General features: G+C 47.6%; 1 protein-coding gene across 1 annotated transcript in view; it reads right to left on the bottom strand.

Moving 5' to 3' along the window:
- LOC119978154 overlaps positions 1-18,795 on the bottom strand; it is a 512,568-nt gene that overhangs the window by 199,172 nt on the left and 294,601 nt on the right. The window contains exons 99-105 of the mRNA XM_038819593.1: positions 16,285-16,475; positions 15,632-15,719; positions 14,312-14,432; positions 8,530-8,708; positions 7,746-7,892; positions 6,020-6,147; positions 2,559-2,692 (exon numbers count right to left, since the gene is read on the bottom strand). Coding sequence (XP_038675521.1) covers positions 2,559-2,692; positions 6,020-6,147; positions 7,746-7,892; positions 8,530-8,708; positions 14,312-14,432; positions 15,632-15,719; positions 16,285-16,475 — 988 coding nt within the window. The remainder of the gene's footprint in view (positions 1-2,558; positions 2,693-6,019; positions 6,148-7,745; positions 7,893-8,529; positions 8,709-14,311; positions 14,433-15,631; positions 15,720-16,284; positions 16,476-18,795) is intronic.

Raw genomic sequence — 18,795 nt, 5'->3', positions numbered from 1 at the left:
CTGCCCTGCAATAACCCCGCTATCGAAACAAAGAAAACACGCCAAAGGGGGAAAAAACTTGGAAAACAAACAAACACATGCGCAAACTCCTCCAAAGTTCAATGTCCTCACTCTCCTCCCAATTCATTGTCCCTCATGAACTCCATCACCTCTTTGATGCCAAAATAGTGTGCACGCATCGCTTCTCGGCCTTTTGGCTAAGATGAGCGTGAGGTCAGGTGTAATGCCTGGATCTGGTATGTCTCTCTTGTGGGGACCATGAATTGGATTCAATTTGAATTGGTTTTTGGAGCAGGCAAGGAGCTGGGTTAGGGGTTTGCCCCCGTCCACACTCTGAGCTCTGGCTTTGACTCTGATAAAGGAATTTAAACAAAAAAAATAACAGTACTCACGCTTCTGGAAAGTCACCCAGAAGCAGTTAGGGTACAGTACTTCATCCCGTTCTTAAAGAGGGCAGCCGTGACCCAGTTAAATCTGAGCCCCCTCTGTGCCAGTTATGCTCCCAAGTCCTGGTACACCTGCAGCTCGTTCCCTTCCCAATTCCTAGTCTGCCTTGCCCACTGAAGATCTTCTCCTTCTCCAGAAAGTGGTGCAACCATACCACCATCACCCCTGGTGGCTTGCCCGCTTGCGGCCTCCTCATCAGCACCCTGTGCACTCAGTCGACCTCCAGGGATCGGTCAAAGGCCTTTCCCCAATCAGCATCTCCAACATCTTGGCCATGTATGTGCTGGCCTCTGCACCTTCGGGCATCCCCGTTGTCTTCTGAAGTGATTCTCCAGATCCTCCACATTCTCCTTCAGCCTCTTTGGGGTCTCCCACATCATCCCCACTTCGGCTACTAACAAGGCCAGCTGCCCCTCATTCTCCCCCATCGTTTCCTCCACTTTCTGGATCACCCGGCCCTGGGTCTCTAGCATCTGTTCCACTCTCTTGATCCACGATATAATCAGTTCGACAACTTTGGCCAGGTCCACCAGGACCTTTTTCCTCCGCTGACTGAACTTTCCATTCAGAAACTCCACTAGCGGGCAGCGTGGTGGCACAGTGGTTGGCATTGCTGCCTCACGGTGCCGAGGTCCCAGCTTCGATCTCGGCTCTGGGTCACTGTATGTTTGGACTTTGCACATTCACCCAGTGTTTGCGTGGGTTTCACCTCCACAACCCAAAGATGTGCAGGCTAGGTGGATTGGCCACGCTAAATTGCTCGTTAATTGGAAAAAATGAATCGGGTACTCTAAATACATTTTTTTAAAACTTCACTAGCTGCTCCGTTGACCACTGGGCGGGCAGAACAGCCCCTTGCCCTCCACCATCTTATCCTGTAGCGTACCATGAAGACTCTCCTATTCCAGCAGCTCTTTCCTTTTTGCCCTACTCCTAGTTCGTGGATCCATCCACCAGCCACACTTTCTGCAGGCACTCCTGCACCTCTTGCCATCAAAACCTTTGCCTTTCGGTCGGGGGAAAAGGTCAAAAATTACCACCTTCAGCGGGAGCTACCAAATGTGTGACCGCTCACTCCATGGCTGCCACTGGAAATCCCTAAAAGAGTTTGAATTGGCTATTTTTATTGAGTTTAACATCATTGGACTAGCAATTAGTTAAAGATATGATGACCTCACACAAGAAATGAACTGAGTTAAATGTCACAGTGGTTAAATAATATTTCTGCACACACTTGAGGGTCCTGAAGCTTTGCCAATCTGAGTGCCTGAATTTCAATAAGTGGAATGTCCTTATTGTGAGAGAATGTGAACTCCAGATCAGAAAAAACTGCACCTGTCAGAGCCGGGTCGGAGAATCGCCGGGGCCGGCGTCAATCCCGCCCCCGCCATGTCCCGAAGTCTCCGGCACCAGAGATTCGGCGGGGGCGGGAAACGCGCCGCGCCGGTCGGCGGCACCCCCCCCCCCCCCCCCCGGCGATTCTCCGGCCCGCAATGGGCCAAAGTCCCGGCGCTGTCATGCCGGTCCCGCCAACGTGAATCAAACCACTTACCTTACCGGCGGGACCAGGCGGCACGGGCGGGCTCCGGGGTCCTGGGGGGGGGGCGGGGTAATCTGGCCCCGGGGGGTGCCCCCACGGTTGCCTGGCCCGCGATCAGGGCCCACCGATCGGAGGGCGGGCCTGTGCCGTGGGGGCACTCTTTTCCTTCCGCCTTCGCCATAGTCTTCACCATGGCGGAGGCGGAAGTGACCCCCTCTCCTACGCATGCACGGGGATGACGTCATCAGCCGCTGACACTCCGACGCATGCGTAGACTTCCGCTGGCCAGCGAAGTCCCTTCGGCCCCGGCTGGCATGGCGCCAAAGGCCGTTCCCGCCAGCCGGCGGAGCGCCAACCACTCCGGCGCGGGCCTAGCCCCTCAATGTTAGGGCTTGGCCCCTAAAGGTGCGGAGACTTCCGCACCTTTGGGGCGGCTCGCGCCGGAGTGGTTGGCGCCACTCCATCACGCCGGGTCCACCCGCCCCGCCAGGTAGGGGAGAATCCCGGCCCAGTAGTTCAATTTGAAGAATCAAATAGGATGATGGGATTTCTTGTGAATCCCTTTACTCACCAACATATGCCTTTATCAGCTGGAAGTAGGGGATTGGATTACTTTGCTGAGAGTTCAGTTCAATGCGTGCCTGACTGTAAAGCAAGTACTTCTTTGACTGCGTACACATAGACAGATCCAGAGCTCCTGCATCCCTGTGGGGAAAAGAGGTTAAAATGTTATTTTAGTGTCTCTACAACTGTACCAGGTAAGGGACTCTGAAGAGTTAAACAGATCTGAAATGTTAACTCTGTTTCTCTGTCCACAAATGCTGCCAGATCTGCTGAATTTTTCCAGCAATTTTTGCTTTATACAAAGTACTTGTATTGTCAGTTTCCAGCTCAAAGAGAGTTATCCAATCTTCTTGGCAGTACGTGGTAGAGTGCCAAATTGCCAATCACATCTGCTAATGTGTAAGAGTCTTTCCTGTTTATTTCCTTTGTTCCCAGTTCTTTTGTTTGATTATTTTTGGTCTGTGGACCCATAATCGGAATGCACATTAAGCAGAAGACTCAAAGTGAAGCCTGCTTGTCAGGACACTATGTTCCTGGGTTTTGTATTTTGGAGGAGAAACGTACCCTTCGGTGCCGAGTGACTCTTAGAGCTGTTTTTGGCGGAAGTCGGTTTTATTGGCTGGCTGGAAACCTGTGGGTTGGCCAGGGACAGGGTTCTGCCTGACAATAGTCAGTTACTAGTTCCTCTGTGATGCTTTTTGAGAGAACTTGGCAGAAGTGAATAGACCTTGGAAGTAAAAGGAACAGTCTATCTCTCTCTCTCTCTTGCTGAAGTTATGTTGTTCTAAAACCAGTGAGTGCATGGCACATCTTTGTTCTAAATCTGAAACGATCCTGAGTCTGCAGAAAAAATGACAATCTTTCAAAATAAAACCACCTGAAACTGAGAAGGATGTACCAGAATGAAAACCTGAACTTCAGATAAACATCAACCAGAAGTCATCCCAGGCATCAAAGATTCTTAATCCTTTTTATATTAATAATTTATTTCCTCGCAACCACCCTCTTCCCTCTGTGTTGCTTGTGTGTGTGTGTGTGTGTGTGTGTGTGTGTGTAGATAGAGAGTGGGGCTAGTTAGGTGGGGGGGGGGGGGGGGGGGCAGTTGGGAAAGTGGTATTAGATAGTTAGTTACATTTTAATTATAATACTGCACACAAGAAGAGGTTACTTGTGTTAAAGTTACAGACCTGGGTCGAAATTCTCCTCTAACCGGCGGGGCGGGGGGTCCCGGCGTAGCGGAGTGGTGCCAACCACTCCGGCGTCGGGCCTCCCCAAAGGGGCGGAATTCTCCGCACCTTTAGGGGTTAGGCCCGCGCTGGAGTGGCTCCCGCTGCGCCGATGGAGCCAAAACTGGCGCCAATGGGCTTTGGCGCTACGCCGCCTGGCGTCGGGGCTTGCCGAAAGGCCTTCGCCGGTCTGGCGCATTCAGCGGCCGCTGACGTCACCACCGGCGCATGCGCCGGTGGAGGGGGTCTCGTCCGCCTCCGCAATGGTGGAGGCCGTGGTGGCGGAGGAAGAAAAAGAGTGCCCCACGGCACTCGCCCGCCGGCCGATCGGTGGGACCTGATCGCGGGCCAGGCCACCGTGGGGGCACCCCCCGGGGTCCGATCGCCCGTGCCCCCCCCAGGACCCCGGGGGCCAGCTCGCGCCGCCAATCCCGCCGGCACAGAGGTGGTTTAAACCACGTCGGCGGGAGAGGCCTGACAGCGGTGGGACTTCGGCCCATTGCGGGCCGGAGAATCGCCGAGGGGGACACGCCGATCGGCAGGGCGTGATTCCCGCACCCGCCGATTCCCAGGTGGCGGAGAATTCCGGCCATGGCGGCGGCGGGATTTACGCCGGCTCCGGGCGATTCCCCGACCCTACGGGGGGTCGGAGAATTCCGCCACTGGTGACTGCAGTTTATTGGGCTGTCAAGGACTTCAGCTGGCTCAAGTGGGGCTGGACTTGACCTCACACTAGCCCATTGGGGTTGTGACACTAACATAAATTATAGTTTGACTGAATATTAATTCAGTGACTTATATTAGAAAGGGCATATGTATCCATTTAGGGACAATCGGAGAGATGTATTATTATGATGCCTTCCATAGTTGAATAGTCTGCACATTGGACTGGGTACAGATACATATCGATGCATCTCATAAAAGGTAATGACCCTCAGGCTGACAAGAAAATAAGCTACAAAATATGTTAACATCTATGAGAGGCATCCTGACTTACCTTGGAAAAATATTAGAATTTCATTCAGGACACTTTACAAAAGCAAAACCATGAAGACAGGACAACGATATTTGTTCAATCTGATAAGCCACCTCCTGAGATGGGTGTTGATTTTGTAAATCAATGGGACACAGGATGAGTAAATTAATTGCTTCAGAGTCTCTGTGAAAACCTTGCCCATCATGGTGCAACTGTACAAGATTGCAGTGATGGGAAGCAATACAATGAGACCACTGGTGATTGCCTCAAATAAGACAACTTAGGATAAACTGGAGTAGTATCAAAAAGATGGTTGCTGTATGTAAATTTGCTCCGTTAAATTGCACATCAACAAAATCATGGTCAAAGTTGCAACTTCAAGTGGATGTCTCGACCTGTAAATCTAAGTAAATTTGAATGTTTTCATCAAATTGCTTCAGGCAATTAAAATGAGTTGTACCAAAAATTGGAAGGAGAATTTTTGTGATGGTGATCCCAAATACTCAGTTTATGTATGAACTGAAGAAGAAAGCGTTGAGTTTGTTCCGTTCAGGGGGTTTGGTAAAGTCATTGAAAGAGGTACAGATGATTCTGGGTGGTCACATCCACCAGTTCCTGAAGAGAACAAGATACGGAGATCAGCTGGTCAAAAAGGCATGAAGTACATGCCTTGGTTGGCTAATACAGACCCTATAATAGCCGGGGACTCATGCTAGAACTATATATAGCACAAGTAACGCCACACATCTAGAGTACCCGGTACAGTTCTGGTCACACTTGGACTGGAGAAGTTTGGCCAGGAGGATTAATTGGATAAGCTTCTATTTCTTTCTTTAAAACAGAGGAGGCAGAGGGGTTGATGAAACTGAGAGGAGCCTAAATAGTCATGGGGTAGTCTAAATAGGAAGGACCTATTTTTCTCAGCAAAGCGGTCAATAACAAAGGTGTACTGATTTAAAGTAATTTAAAGCAGAAGACTGGAGGACGATAGATAACAATTGATTTCACCAAGAGGATGCTGAGATTTGGAAGTCACTGCCTAAAAAAGTGGTAGAGGCAGAAACACTCACTTTGTTTCTGCGTTTCTGCGGGCACAGATGCGATGGGCCAATTGGTCTCCTCCAGTACTATCAATTTCCATGCTTCTATGATTGTTTACTTTACAATTACCTTTCCTTGAGATTTTAATTAACTAACTTTGATACAGTTGGAAATTATCACGTTTCACTCATCAGGGAACTAGTAATAGAAAGGTGCAACATTTACGTCAAGTTGGAAATTGTCGACAGCTGCTGTTCATCCAGAGTGCATAACTTGGCTCCACCGGTCGCTTTCAAAGAAACTGCATTTAGAATGCCACCTAACTGGAGGAATCTTGTAACAATGGATTGCACCTATAGAAAGAGATGTGAAGTACACGTTATAACTCAGTCTTACAAAGCAGCATCCAACAAGTTAACAAGCTTCTTTTTTATGCTAATTCATCTCAAATGTTTCATAAAATATTTTTATTGGTGTTTTACAGTTTTTACAGAGTAACAGCTCATATGTATCTGGTATTTACAAACAAGTTTGTGTCTTATTTACAACGGTTTTTACATGAGTTCCCTCATGCTAGCTTGGAGTTTGGAGCTCCTGAGGTGACATCAAGATTCATAAGTGGCTTGGGGCAAGTGGAATTGATGATTGGGTGAGTACGGTTGGGTAAATATTTACTACTTTTATTGCTTATAGTTTAAAAGGTCTATGTGTTGTGGTTTATAGTTTGCAAAGGCTATATTCTGCAGTAACGAGGACCAGGGAAGAGGGTCTTAGATTAATTTATATTATTTGATTTTAAGTATTTTCCAAAAAGTTCAATTTAAAGGAGTAAGTCATGGCAGGGGAGCTTAAAACGGTGGTGTGCTCCTTCTGATATATGTGGGAAGCAGGGACCATTTCTAATGCCTAGGGCCAGCAAGTGTGCAGGAAGAATGTCCAGTTGAAGCTCCTGGAAGTCTGGGTTTTGGAGCTGGAGCGGCAGCTGGGGAAACTGCGGAGCATCCGCAATCAGTGCGGGAATCCAATACGTATAGAGGATCCATTGCAAGGAGAATTGATGAGCCTTTCTGTTGTTGCATACAATGGTATGTGAAGATTTAAAAAGAGTGGGAGCTGAGAGTCAGAGCGGAGATTTGAAAAGAACAGGACCTGAGAGTCCGAGCAGAGATTTAAAAAGCGGGAGCTGAGAAGGACACCTTTGAGTCGCGGGCTGAATTTGAAAAACAATCCAGGAGTGACGTGATAGGAAAACGGTAAGTTAATTGGCTGGTAAGTAACTGCTAATTTGCATGGTGTCTCCTCAGCTCCGACATCCTGGCCTAGTTCTGTGCTCGCCCGCGCCTTTTTACGGCGTCGGGCGGCGTCACGTGGGCGTGTTCGTAGCGTCGCCGTGTTCCAGCATCACCGCGCACGTGATTGACGCGGCCCCATTCCTAGCCCATTTCCCAGACGTGAATACCTCGGGAAATGGGCCGTGTCGGGCCATCGCAAAATTCGGCCATTTTCGCGATTTTCCGTAGGTGCGGAGAATCGCGCCCATTGTATTTTGCGGAGAACGAGTTAGATACAGCTCTTGAGGGGAAATAAATCAAAGAATATGGTGGGAAAGCGAGAACAGGTTACTGAGTTGGGTGAACAAACATGATCATAAAGAATGACGGAGCTGGCTCGAAAGGCACAATGGCATACTCCTGCTCCTATTTTTTTTCATGTATTTCCCAAATTTTAATGGCACTATTGCCCATTTCCAAGTACCAAAGACTACAACCAATTGTTAGAAGCAGCTGATGAACAGCTTTTTGTTCAAACTGACCAAAGAAGGACCTTGCTTCAAGAAAGGCCAACGTCTTGAACACTTTGGCATGCAAATTAAAGATATTGCTTATTATCTAGTCACCCTGTCAATACACAACACAACATTTTGACATTAATATTCTCTTTGTTTCAGTACCGTGGTATTTTCCAAATGTTGCACCATCAATGCAGCAAGTGTATCAACTTGAGTGATATTCCAGCTGCTGACGTCTGTGGCATTAAACACAGTGGATATGTTCCCCAGCAGTCGAATTTGGTTTTCAGGTAGCCCGTCGGGGTAAATCTGTTTCAGGAAACCCAAAATGAGAAACTTGAAACAGTTGATATGCAGTCAGCTTTCAGTTTCCACTTTATATCATCAGAATTGAACAACAATTGATCTCTTGTTATATTCGTAAAACCTTGACCAGACCATTCCCAGGGTTTGCGGAGTTAATTTTTAAAAAGGGGCTTCAGCAACTCGTGTGCCATTATTCCCTTTTCCTGTTCAATTCCCACTGGAGAGATGAGCGCACATAATCAAAACTTATCATTCAGCACAGCACTGAGGGAATCTTGAACCGTCGCGTGTATCGAACTTGGGATGGAGGAGATATTCCGAGGTCTCTTATGTTCATTCTCAAGTGCGTGCAAAAGATCCTCTGATTCCATATGAAGAGCAGCACAGGAGTTCTTAAAGATTCCTGGCGAATACTCAGTCATCTTGTTAACATCACTAAAATAAAAAAGGTAATCAGGAGTCTCATTGCTACTTGTCATACTTTGTGAAAAGTGGCTGTCAGGCTCCCCGTCATTATCACATCACTGCAATTGAAAACAAACGTCATTTGCTGCGGAACACTGTGGGAATTTGTGAGATAGTGAAAAGCTGTATATTAAGGCAAGGTTCTTTATTATGGTTTTACATCAATGTTTCTTACCCTCAATAGTCTCTGTTTCAGAACTCCCAGCTGAATACGATCAAAGGCAAGAGATCCCAGTCGAAGGACACTGTCTATCAGCACAAGATCACTCAAACAGACGTCCAACTGGGCCGTATTGTAGATTGCAGGTGTCAGCTCATTAATGTCTTCTGCTATTATTATTCCTTCTGTACAGTCTGCAAGCACAAGATTGTTTTAGATGTAATATTTCAATTTCATTCTTTTAGAAAATATTTTATGAAGGCATTTATTATTTTAACAATCAGGTTTCAACAAGAACAAAACAATATAACCAAACCCTCCCCCCCCCCCCCCCCCCCCCCCCCGCCCCCACCCTCCTCCGCTAATGGCTTAATTTTTCTCAAAGAAGCCGATGAATGGCTGCCACGTCCAGGCAAACCCCTACAGCGATCTCCTCAAGGTGAATTTATTTATGTTGAGTCTGAGAAACCATGCCATGTCGCTAACCCATACCGCCGACTTGGGGAGTTCCGAGTGCCTCCATCCTAGTACGATCCATCTCCGGGGGACACTAGTGAGGCTAAAGCCAGGACTTCGGTCTCTCTCACCCCCTGAGCTCCCGGATCTTCCGACATACCAAGAATCGCAACCTCTGGACTCGGTACCTCGCTTTCAATACCTCTGACATGATGTCAGCAAACCCCTACCAGAAACACCTCAGTCTCAGATATGCCCAAAACATATGGACATAGTTCGCAGGATCCCCCCGCACAATGCCCACGCCAAACTTCAACCCCCTCAAAGAACCTGCTCATCGGGGTCACCGTTGCGCGCCCTGTGGACCATCTTGAATTGTATCAGGCTGAGCCTGGCAGACGATGAGGATGCATTGACTCGCCTCAGGGCCTCATCCCATAATCAGGCCTCCAACTCCCCACCCAGCTCTTCTTCCCATTTTTTCTTCACCGCCCCATATCCGGGCTCCCTCCCACTCCATCAGCTCCCTATAGATCTCTGAAATCTTCCCATCTCCCACTCCTGCTCTCCACACCACCTTATCCTAAAGCCCCTGGGGTGGCAGATGTGGGAAGGTCGAAACCTGCAACCGCACAATGTCCCTCACGTGCAGAAACCGGAACCCATTCTCACCTGGCAACTCAAACTTCTCCTCCAAGCTCCAATAAAGAGATCAACAAATCTCTCGATCCCCACCCGCTGCCACTCCCGGAACCCCCCATCCAGCCCCCCGCCCCCCGTGGAGAGAACCAGTGGTTACCACATATCGGTGCCCATACCGATGCCCTTTCCAGTCCCATGTGCTGCCACCACTATCCCCACACCCTCAGGGCTGCTACTACTACCGGGCTTGTGGAGTACCTGGCCAGCAAGAACGGCAGAGGTACTGTTAACAGTGCCCGCAAACTCGTATCTTTAAATGAGGCTGCCTCCACCCACTCCCAAACCAACCCTCCCCCCACTACCCACTTGCTGATCATCGCCATATTCGCCGCCCAATGATCATTTATAACATTTGGAAGAACCAGCGCCCCCCCACCCCCAACGCCCCTGCTCCAGCGGCACCTTCGTAATCCGCGGGGCTTTACCAGCATAAGAAAATCCCGAGATCACCGCATTCACCTTTTTAAAGAAGGCCTTCGGGATAAAAATTGGGAGGTTCTGAAAGACAAACAGAAACCTCGGGAGAACCGTCATTTTCACTGTCTGCACCTACCCCGCCAATTACAGCAGGAGCGCATCCCACCTCTGAAAGTCCCCCCCTCATCTGTTCTATCAGCCGATCCAAATTCAGCTTCTGCAGCTACTCCCATTCCCGTGCCACCTGGATACGCAAATATCGAAAGCTCCCTCCTACCACCTTGAACGGCATCTCCCCCAATCTCTTCCCCTGAACCCTCGCCTGAATCGCAAAGGCCTCACTCTTGCCCATAGTCAATTTATACCCTGAAAACCAACCAAATTCCACCAATAGCCCCATAATCCCTCCAATCACCCCCAGCGAGTCTGAAATGTACAGAAATAAATCATCCGCGTAAAGCGAAACCCTGTGCTCCACTATCGACTGCCAGACCCTCGACGCTCTCAGTGCCATTGCCAATGTCTCTATAGTCAGGGCATGCAGCAGTGGGGAAATTGGGCACCCCTGCCTTGTCTCCCGGTGCAGCCTGAAATAGTCTGAACTCACCCAATTCGTCCGGACACTCGCCACCAGTGCCTGATTCAACAACCGGACCCAGTCCACAAATCTCTGTCCAAACACAAACCGCCCCAGGGTCTCCCTTAGGTATTCCCACTCCCTCGATCAAAGGCCTTCTCTGCGTCCATGGCAATCACCACCTCTACCTCTCGCCCCTCTAGAGGCATCATGCTGTTGGCCGCCAGATGCCTCCCCTTCACGAATGCCATCTGGTTCTCCACTATTACCCCTGGCTCACAATCTTCAATCCTCAAGGCCAAGATCTTAGCCAATAGTTTGGTATCTGCATTTAGAAGGGAAATCGGTCTATCTGGCCCACATTGTTCAGTGTCTTCATCCCACTTTAAAATGAGAGAATATCGCTGTGACAACGTCAGGGGTAGTACTCCCAGCTCCTTTGCCTCATTAAAAGCCCTTGCCAGCAGCGGTCCCAATGCCCCTGAGAACTTCTTGTAAAATTCTACCATGTACCCATCCAGACCCGGGGCCTTGCCCGATTGCATCGCATCCGCCCCTCCACTACTTCTACCAGCCTAATTTGGCTTTCCATCAATACCTCATCCGCCTTCGGGAACTCCAACCCCTCTAGAAACCGCCTCACCCCCTCCACCCCAGCTGGGGGTTCCGATTCATACAGCTTGCTAAAGAAATCATTAAATAACTAATTTACCCACCTCGGGTCCAAGACCACCCTCCCTCCCGTGTCCTTCACTTTCCCCATCTCCCTCGCTGCCTCCTCGCGACATCCTGCTCGCCTACTCCTCATACTCATACACCACCCCTCTCACCCTTTTCAACTGCCCCACCGCCTTTCCCGTAGATAATAACCCAAACTACATCTGCAGCTTCTGCCGCTCCTTCAGCAGCCTTGCCTCTGGGGCGTCCGTATACCTCCTGTCCACCTGCGGGATTTCCTCCACGAGCATTCCTGCCTCCGCTCGCTCCGCTTTCTCCATATGCGCCCAAATCGAAATAAACTCCCTCCTGACCATTGCCTTCAGTGCTTCCCATGCCGAAACCTCCCCCATATCATTAACCTCCACATATCCCAGGGGCCTTCCTCACCCGCTCACACACCTCTTCCTCCGCCAACAGCTCCAAATCCAGCATCCATTGCAGGCGCTGGGCCCCCCCTTTGCTCACCTGTCAGTCCACCCAGTGCGGGGCATGGTCCAACACCACTATTGCCAAATACTCAACTTAAACCACCCCCACCAACAATGTCTTATCAAACACAAAAAAGTATCTTCGGGTGTACACCGTGTGCACATGGGACAAGAATGAAAATTATTTCGCCCTCGGTCTCCCAAATCTCCACAGATCCACCTCCCCATGTGCTCCATTAACCCCCAGAGTTCCTTAACTGTTGCCGACACCCTCCCCGACCTCGAGATTGACCAGTCTAGTCTTGGATCCAGAACCGGATTAAAGTCTCTCTTCCCCCCACAATTAACTGACGGGAGTCCAGGTCGGTGATCCTCCCCAGAATCCGCCTAATAAACTCGATTTTGTCCCAGGTCAAGGCATAAATATTCACTGACACACCGACATCCCCTCCAGTTTCCCGCTCACCATGACATACCTCCCCAGAGTCTGCCACTATGCTTCCCACTTCAAACGCCATCCGCTTATTGATCAAAATCGACACCCCCTTCATTTTAGAGTCCAATCCAGAGTGAAATACTTGCCCGACCCATTCCTTCCTCAGTGTAGTCTGGTCCCACACCTTCAGGTGAGTCTCCTGCAGCATGGTCACATCCGTCTTCAAATTTTTAAATGAGCGAACACACGGGCCATTCAACCCTCGCACGTTCTATGTGATCAGCCTGGTCAGCGGGGGAACCCTACCCTCCCTTTGCCGATCAACCGTAGCCCCTATTGGGCCAGCCTCCAGCCCACGTACCACACGTCCCTAGGCCAACCCTTGGGCGACCTCCGTTATCGATCCTCCTCCTGTTACCTTTTAGAAGCCCTTCCCCTGTCAGCAGTACATCCCCCACCCCCCACCAAATCTCCCAACAACAACACCTACCCCAGCCCCTGACAAACATTCTGCTGACCACCAACTGCGCTTCCGTGAACTAGCCAGTCCAGATATCCTGGCAGCCCCCGTCCATGGCGCTCAGCAGCCAACCCCCCACTGGTTACCCTTCCGCCCCCCCCGTCCGACAACCTGTTAGTGCAAACAAGAACAACCCCTTCCCAAGCCCAATCGAACAGATCAACCCCCACCTTCCAAAAAAGAACAGAAACAAACCTGAAGCAAAGCAATGGCCCCAAACACAAATTAAACACAGCGCCAAAGCATCTCCACCAACGTTCAATGTCCTCCTTCTGCCAGTCCATTGTCTCTGAAAAATTTCATCGCTTCCTCTGACGTCCCGAAGTATTGTTCCCGGCTATCAGAAGTCACCCACAAACCTGTCAGATAGAGCATCCCAAACTTCACCCACTTCTTGAAGAGGGCCGCCTTGGCCTTATGAAGCTCACACTCCTCTTGGCCAGCTCTGCACCAGGTTCTGATATGCTCGAAGTTTACTGCCCTTCCAGGTGCAGCGCCTAGTCTGCTTGGCCCACATCAAGATCCGCTCCTTGTTCAGAAAACAGTGCAATCGGATTATCATCGTCCTTGGCAGCTCGTTGCCCTGGGACATCCTCATTAGCGCACTATGCGCACGATCCACTTCCAGAGGAGGAGCAAATCCTCCCTCCCCCAGCAGCTTCTCCAGCATCCTCTCCACATATCGCCGGCGTCAGCTCCCTCACTTCCCTCCAGTAGGCCCACGACCCTAATGTTCTGCCCGTGGAACTGGTTCTCCAGGTCCTCGACTTTCTCCTGGAGCCGCCTTTGCATATCCTGCAACAGCCCCATTTCCGCTGCCATCGAGGTGAGCTGTTCCTCGTGTTCCCCCGCCACCTCCTTCATCTTCTGGATTGCCTGACCCAGGGTCTACAACCTCGTCTCCAGGCGGTTGATCACCGCCTTAATCGCGTGCACCGCCCAGGCCAGGAACTCCAGATTCCCCTTGCGTTGTACGGTGAACTTGCCGTTCAGCAAGCCCACCAGCTGCCCTGTTGACCACTGAGCCAGCAGGGCCACTCCCCAATTTCACTCTTTAATAAGGCAATTTATGGATTATTGACTGAAAAAGGACACTGACCAACGCTGCACCTGGTAAAGGGCTTTTTTCTCATTATCCACAGCGAAAGTAACTACAGGTTACTTTTCTTGTCACCTGATGACAGGAGAACTCTTAACTCACTGTTACATGGATGTTCTCCATAAACATGCTCTGCATTGTAACTTATTGTCAGTTGCATACAAATTGTTGTGGCATGTTGAGACCTTCTACTCCATGAACAGCAGATAGGTTTAGCTGTGTGTGTACGAAATGTTGCAGTCCGATCTTAAACATCAAAGACATGTCCCATTGTTCAAATGTATATTGAACAATCAAATGGATTGAAAGCCCATTACATCCCCTTGTTAAATTTAATGCTCATGAACTGAGGCTGCAGAATATTCATGAAAGACAAGTCCTTCCTCTTGGAAACAAGATATCATCTACACACATTTCTTTAATATTTATTCTGATTACATACTTATCGTATTGTTTGATGTAATTCGCAAATTAAGTTGATTTATGAATATCAGAACATCATTGGGGGGCCTCAAACGTTTTGTTTTCTTGATAAACTTTGGAAGAGCTTCAATCAGGACGACCTGCATGGGACAAAATGCAATGCATAAAAAATACACTTCATGCTTCCTGGGCCACCAGCAGTAACATCTGCTAGACCATCTTGGAAGCACGGTAGCACTAGTGGCTTCACAGCACCAGGGTCCCAGGTTCGATTCCCCGCTGGGTCACTCTCTGTGCGGAGTCTGCACATTCTCCCCGTGGCTGCGTGGGTTTCCTCCGGGTGCTCCGGTTTCCTCCCACAGTCCAAAGACGTGCAGGTGAGGTGGATTGGCCACGATAAATTGCCTTTGCTGACGAAAAAAAAGGTTAGGAGGGGTTACTGGGTTACGGGAATAGGGTGGAAGTGAGGGCTTAAGTGGGTCGGTGCAGTCTCGATGGGCCAAACGGCCTCCTTCTGCACTGTATGTTCTATGTTCTAAAACGTTCTTCTATGGTGAAAATCTTTTTTTTAATTTAGAGTACTCAATTCATTTTTCGAATTAAGGGACAATTTAACGTGGCCAATCCACCTACCCTGCACACCTTTGGGTGTGGGGGCGAACCCACGCAAACACGCGGAGCATGTGCAAACTCCACACGGACAGTGACCCAGAGCCGGGATCAAACCTGGGACCTCGGCGCCGTGAGACTGCAGTGTTACCCACTGCGCCACCGTGCTGCCCCTGTGACGAAAATCTTTGCCAAAACACATTAGTGCCAAAGCAAATCAGTAGTGGCTACAAGATGATGGGAATGTTGACATATCAGCACAAAGTTTTGAATTGGAGCTTCCAGTGAAATGATCTAAGAAAAAGCACATAACCAAACATAAAGGCAGCTCTACAAGCGTTCCAAACAACTGCTGCAGGTTGTAATGAAATGTAAATTGATGAGAAACCAAGGCATATTTACTACAAATTCTGGATCCCAAAACACAAGATTCAAACAAAGTATCTAACCAGGTGACAGCTCAGTCACAAACTGTCCAAAATCATTGTACACGTTAACAAAGTTCACCACACATGTCATCGTGGTTTCAAACAGAATTAATTTTTATGTATGAGCCAATATTTTGATTCATTAAAAATTGAAAATATTATTTCCTCACTTAGGATTTCAATCATTTTGCGTTTCTTAATAAAATGCTCTAAGTGATTCTATTCTCCTCTCGCCAAAAAAATTGGTTCGGTGATTTACAAATTCAGCTATCTAAATCGATTGTTAATCAGATACAGCATACCTTTGTGACTTGACTCCATGTGTAGGTCAAAGTCAAGGGCAGATTCCCAAGATCTTGTATTGTAGCTGATGACCATGATGAAGGAATACTACAGGCAAAGATGAAACTCTTGAGTTAGGGAATACATTACTGATATTGCTTTGGAGTACAGGTATCACTAGATATGACGGTAACTGAAATATTTCCGATTCAATGTGATCAACCTCTCAATTAGTCTGCAACTATCCCCAACTTGAGGAGGTGAGGGAAGTCCCAGTGGTCGAAAGCTTTAGGAAGCATAGCTTCATGGTCACCTATGCTTCCAAAGCCTGCACACATCTTCCTTTGCTGCATCATACCAGGTTTGCAACTCGACTCCATTTATATCCCAATCCACCTGCTTCTATTTGGGTGTGCATGTGGATTGTTGCAAAGACAGTAGAACAATCTTCCAGGCCATTCTGGCGAGAGAATCACCATGGCGGGACGGAGATTTCATGGACATCCAAAAGAACCCTTGACCTTAGTTGGGAACCTCCAATCCCGGGGTGAGGGACTGGAAAACCCCACCAAGAATCAACATTCGTGGTAGAAATTCATAACATTACAAGCATAAAAGTAAGCAACTCAGGTTAAAATTATATGATGGAATTATGTGAACAGTGAACACTCACCCATATTTGCTGACTCTACTATTTAGTCGAGCTTCAATGGCTCGCTTCTGATCCTCACTGTACGAGTTGCAGGTCTTCAATGCATCCAAAATGGAAATATCAGATGCTGTGATGATGGATCCGTCAAGGTCACATACCAATCTACCCAGGATTGTCACACTCTCCTTTGTTAGATTCCTGCTGGAAATTCCCTGAGTATTGGCAAAACGAGCAATATTAATTCAGCAGTAGAATATGTTTACTGTTCTTTTGTGTGCAGAAGGCTGAACCTCCACAATACATCACCAAGTGGCAGATTGGATTATGTTGTGTTCATTGCCTCAAGACTAACTGACAGCTTTACAGTACAAGGCGCAAAACTGAAATTCTGGAAATAAATATTTTGGTGCCTGCCAGTTTTAAGATAACATCAGATGCAACTAGGAGCTAAGCAAGTCAGTGAAGCAAGCTTTAGAAATCTATTAATCCCGTCTGGGTCTCTCAAAGAATGGGTCCATTTCAATACTTTAAAAAACAATTAGAAAGGTTATATTTTTATCATGACGGTGATGTTCATTTGGAAGCAGTTTACTGTATATGTGGCTGGTAAGTGTGGTGATCTGCATCACTGTATATACACAAGGGGTTGATGTAAATACACTGCAACTAAGTAACCACTAGAGGGAGCACCAGAGATGTCATGACATGCAGACATACAGCCAATGGCATTACAACAGGACACAACCAATGGGTAATCAGGATACCCAGAGGAGGCATTACCACAAAGGGGCACTTCACAACCCATATAAAAGGACAGGGCACACATGCTCTGCCTCTTTCCACAGACACATCAAGAGTGTACATCAGGTTGGTCAACAGCATCACACCCAGCACGTGGCTTAGAGCAGGGTGGTAAAAATAGACTGAGTTACTACAGCTAGATTAGCAGAGAGTCAAACTCATTGAAGAACTGTGTTGATAGCTCAATAAACAAGTTGAACTCATTCATAGTCTGGAGCTTCCTTTGTCAAAACATACATCAAGGAAGCAGATTATGCTGCACGAAGCAGCATAACACAACAGTAAGGTGAGAGATATCGGCGCTGGTCACCCTTCAATATCTTAAACCATCTGGTTTTTGCATGCACAGCGTGATCTGTTGCATGCTCCAATGTGGCTACAGAGTAGATTGCACACCTGCATGGCTTTTCAGAGTGTTTGCAAGGAAGTAAGCTTTCATTTTAATTTTCCATTCATATATGCCACATTTGCAGACATTCACCTTCAAGAAGTCCTTGAACCATAACTCAGCCTATCTCGCAGGCAGTATAAATCACAAAATACTTCAACACTGTGGTAACTTGACCAGAAAAAATTAGTCGGAACGCATTGTGAAAGTTAATCTTCGTTAAAATGTATCAATAGCAAAGTTTAAAATACAGCGTGGACTCAAAAATAGGTGCAGCTAGTTAAACATCGAAATAACAGTAACTGAATAGAATTAGAACTAACAGCGGTTAAATACAAATATACAGAGGTAACAACAATTAACATTGGCACAGCATTTATTGACGATATCACAAATGGTTTTAAATAAGAAGATGCATATTATTAAAACTTTCCCCCCGTAAAATTTTAATCCTCCTTAAAGACAGAAATGCGATGATATGCATAAGCAATCATGTAAATAGTAATGTATATGACCTCCAACCAGCAGGTGGCAGTAGAGAACAATCATGTGACATTGTTACCTCAGGGAGTCTGGAGATAGTCGTCGTAGTGGATTGTCATATTTGATAATTTGATAATCTTAGAGAACTTATAATAGTTAGTAGTTTTTGATCACTTTCTCATGATTATTTAGATTACCTCATGATTACCCAGGTAATTGTTAAAAAATTAACATTTAACGAGTCAAGAACTAGACGTTCTCTAGTGCACGATTCCTACTGCCAAGCACCAGAACGTAACATGGGAGCAGGATCAACCTTGAAGATAAACCTTGAAGATATAAAATGGTATCTGGACTGGCTTTGAAGATCTAACAAGGTATCAGGGTTGGTTTTGAAGATCCAAAAAGACAACAGTAACAGAAGAAAAATAATTTCTCCTAACCACGTAGAGCACTGGAAAATCTCAATCAATGCACAACTAGGTATCGAAGTCCAGGATGGAAGGTCTGAAGACGCCACACCAGCTTCGATTCACTGGTAAGTAGATGCAAATTGGCGCACGTTTAAACAGCAATTCACACTCTACGTAGCAGCTCTGGATCTTCAGGCACAGCCTAATGAATGTAGAATTTTTGCGCACTATAGCAGGTCCACAGGCGATAGAAATCTTTAACACCTTCGTGTTCAATAGTGAAGCTGATAAAAAAAAACTTTCATGAAGTTGTGAAAAAGTTTGATCGATCACCGGAAAAAAATGAAACGTTCGAGCAGTATATTTTTCGTATGCGTACACAGCAGGCAGGTGAATCATTCGACAGCTTCTCAACAGATTTGAGGTTAAACGCGCAGGCATATAATT

The sequence above is a fragment of the Scyliorhinus canicula genome, chromosome 15, assembly GCF_902713615.1.
Source record: "Scyliorhinus canicula chromosome 15, sScyCan1.1, whole genome shotgun sequence".
Taxonomy (NCBI): domain Eukaryota; kingdom Metazoa; phylum Chordata; class Chondrichthyes; order Carcharhiniformes; family Scyliorhinidae; genus Scyliorhinus; species Scyliorhinus canicula.
Note: the sequence above shows the minus strand (reverse complement) of the source record. Positions and strands in the feature narration are given on the sequence as shown.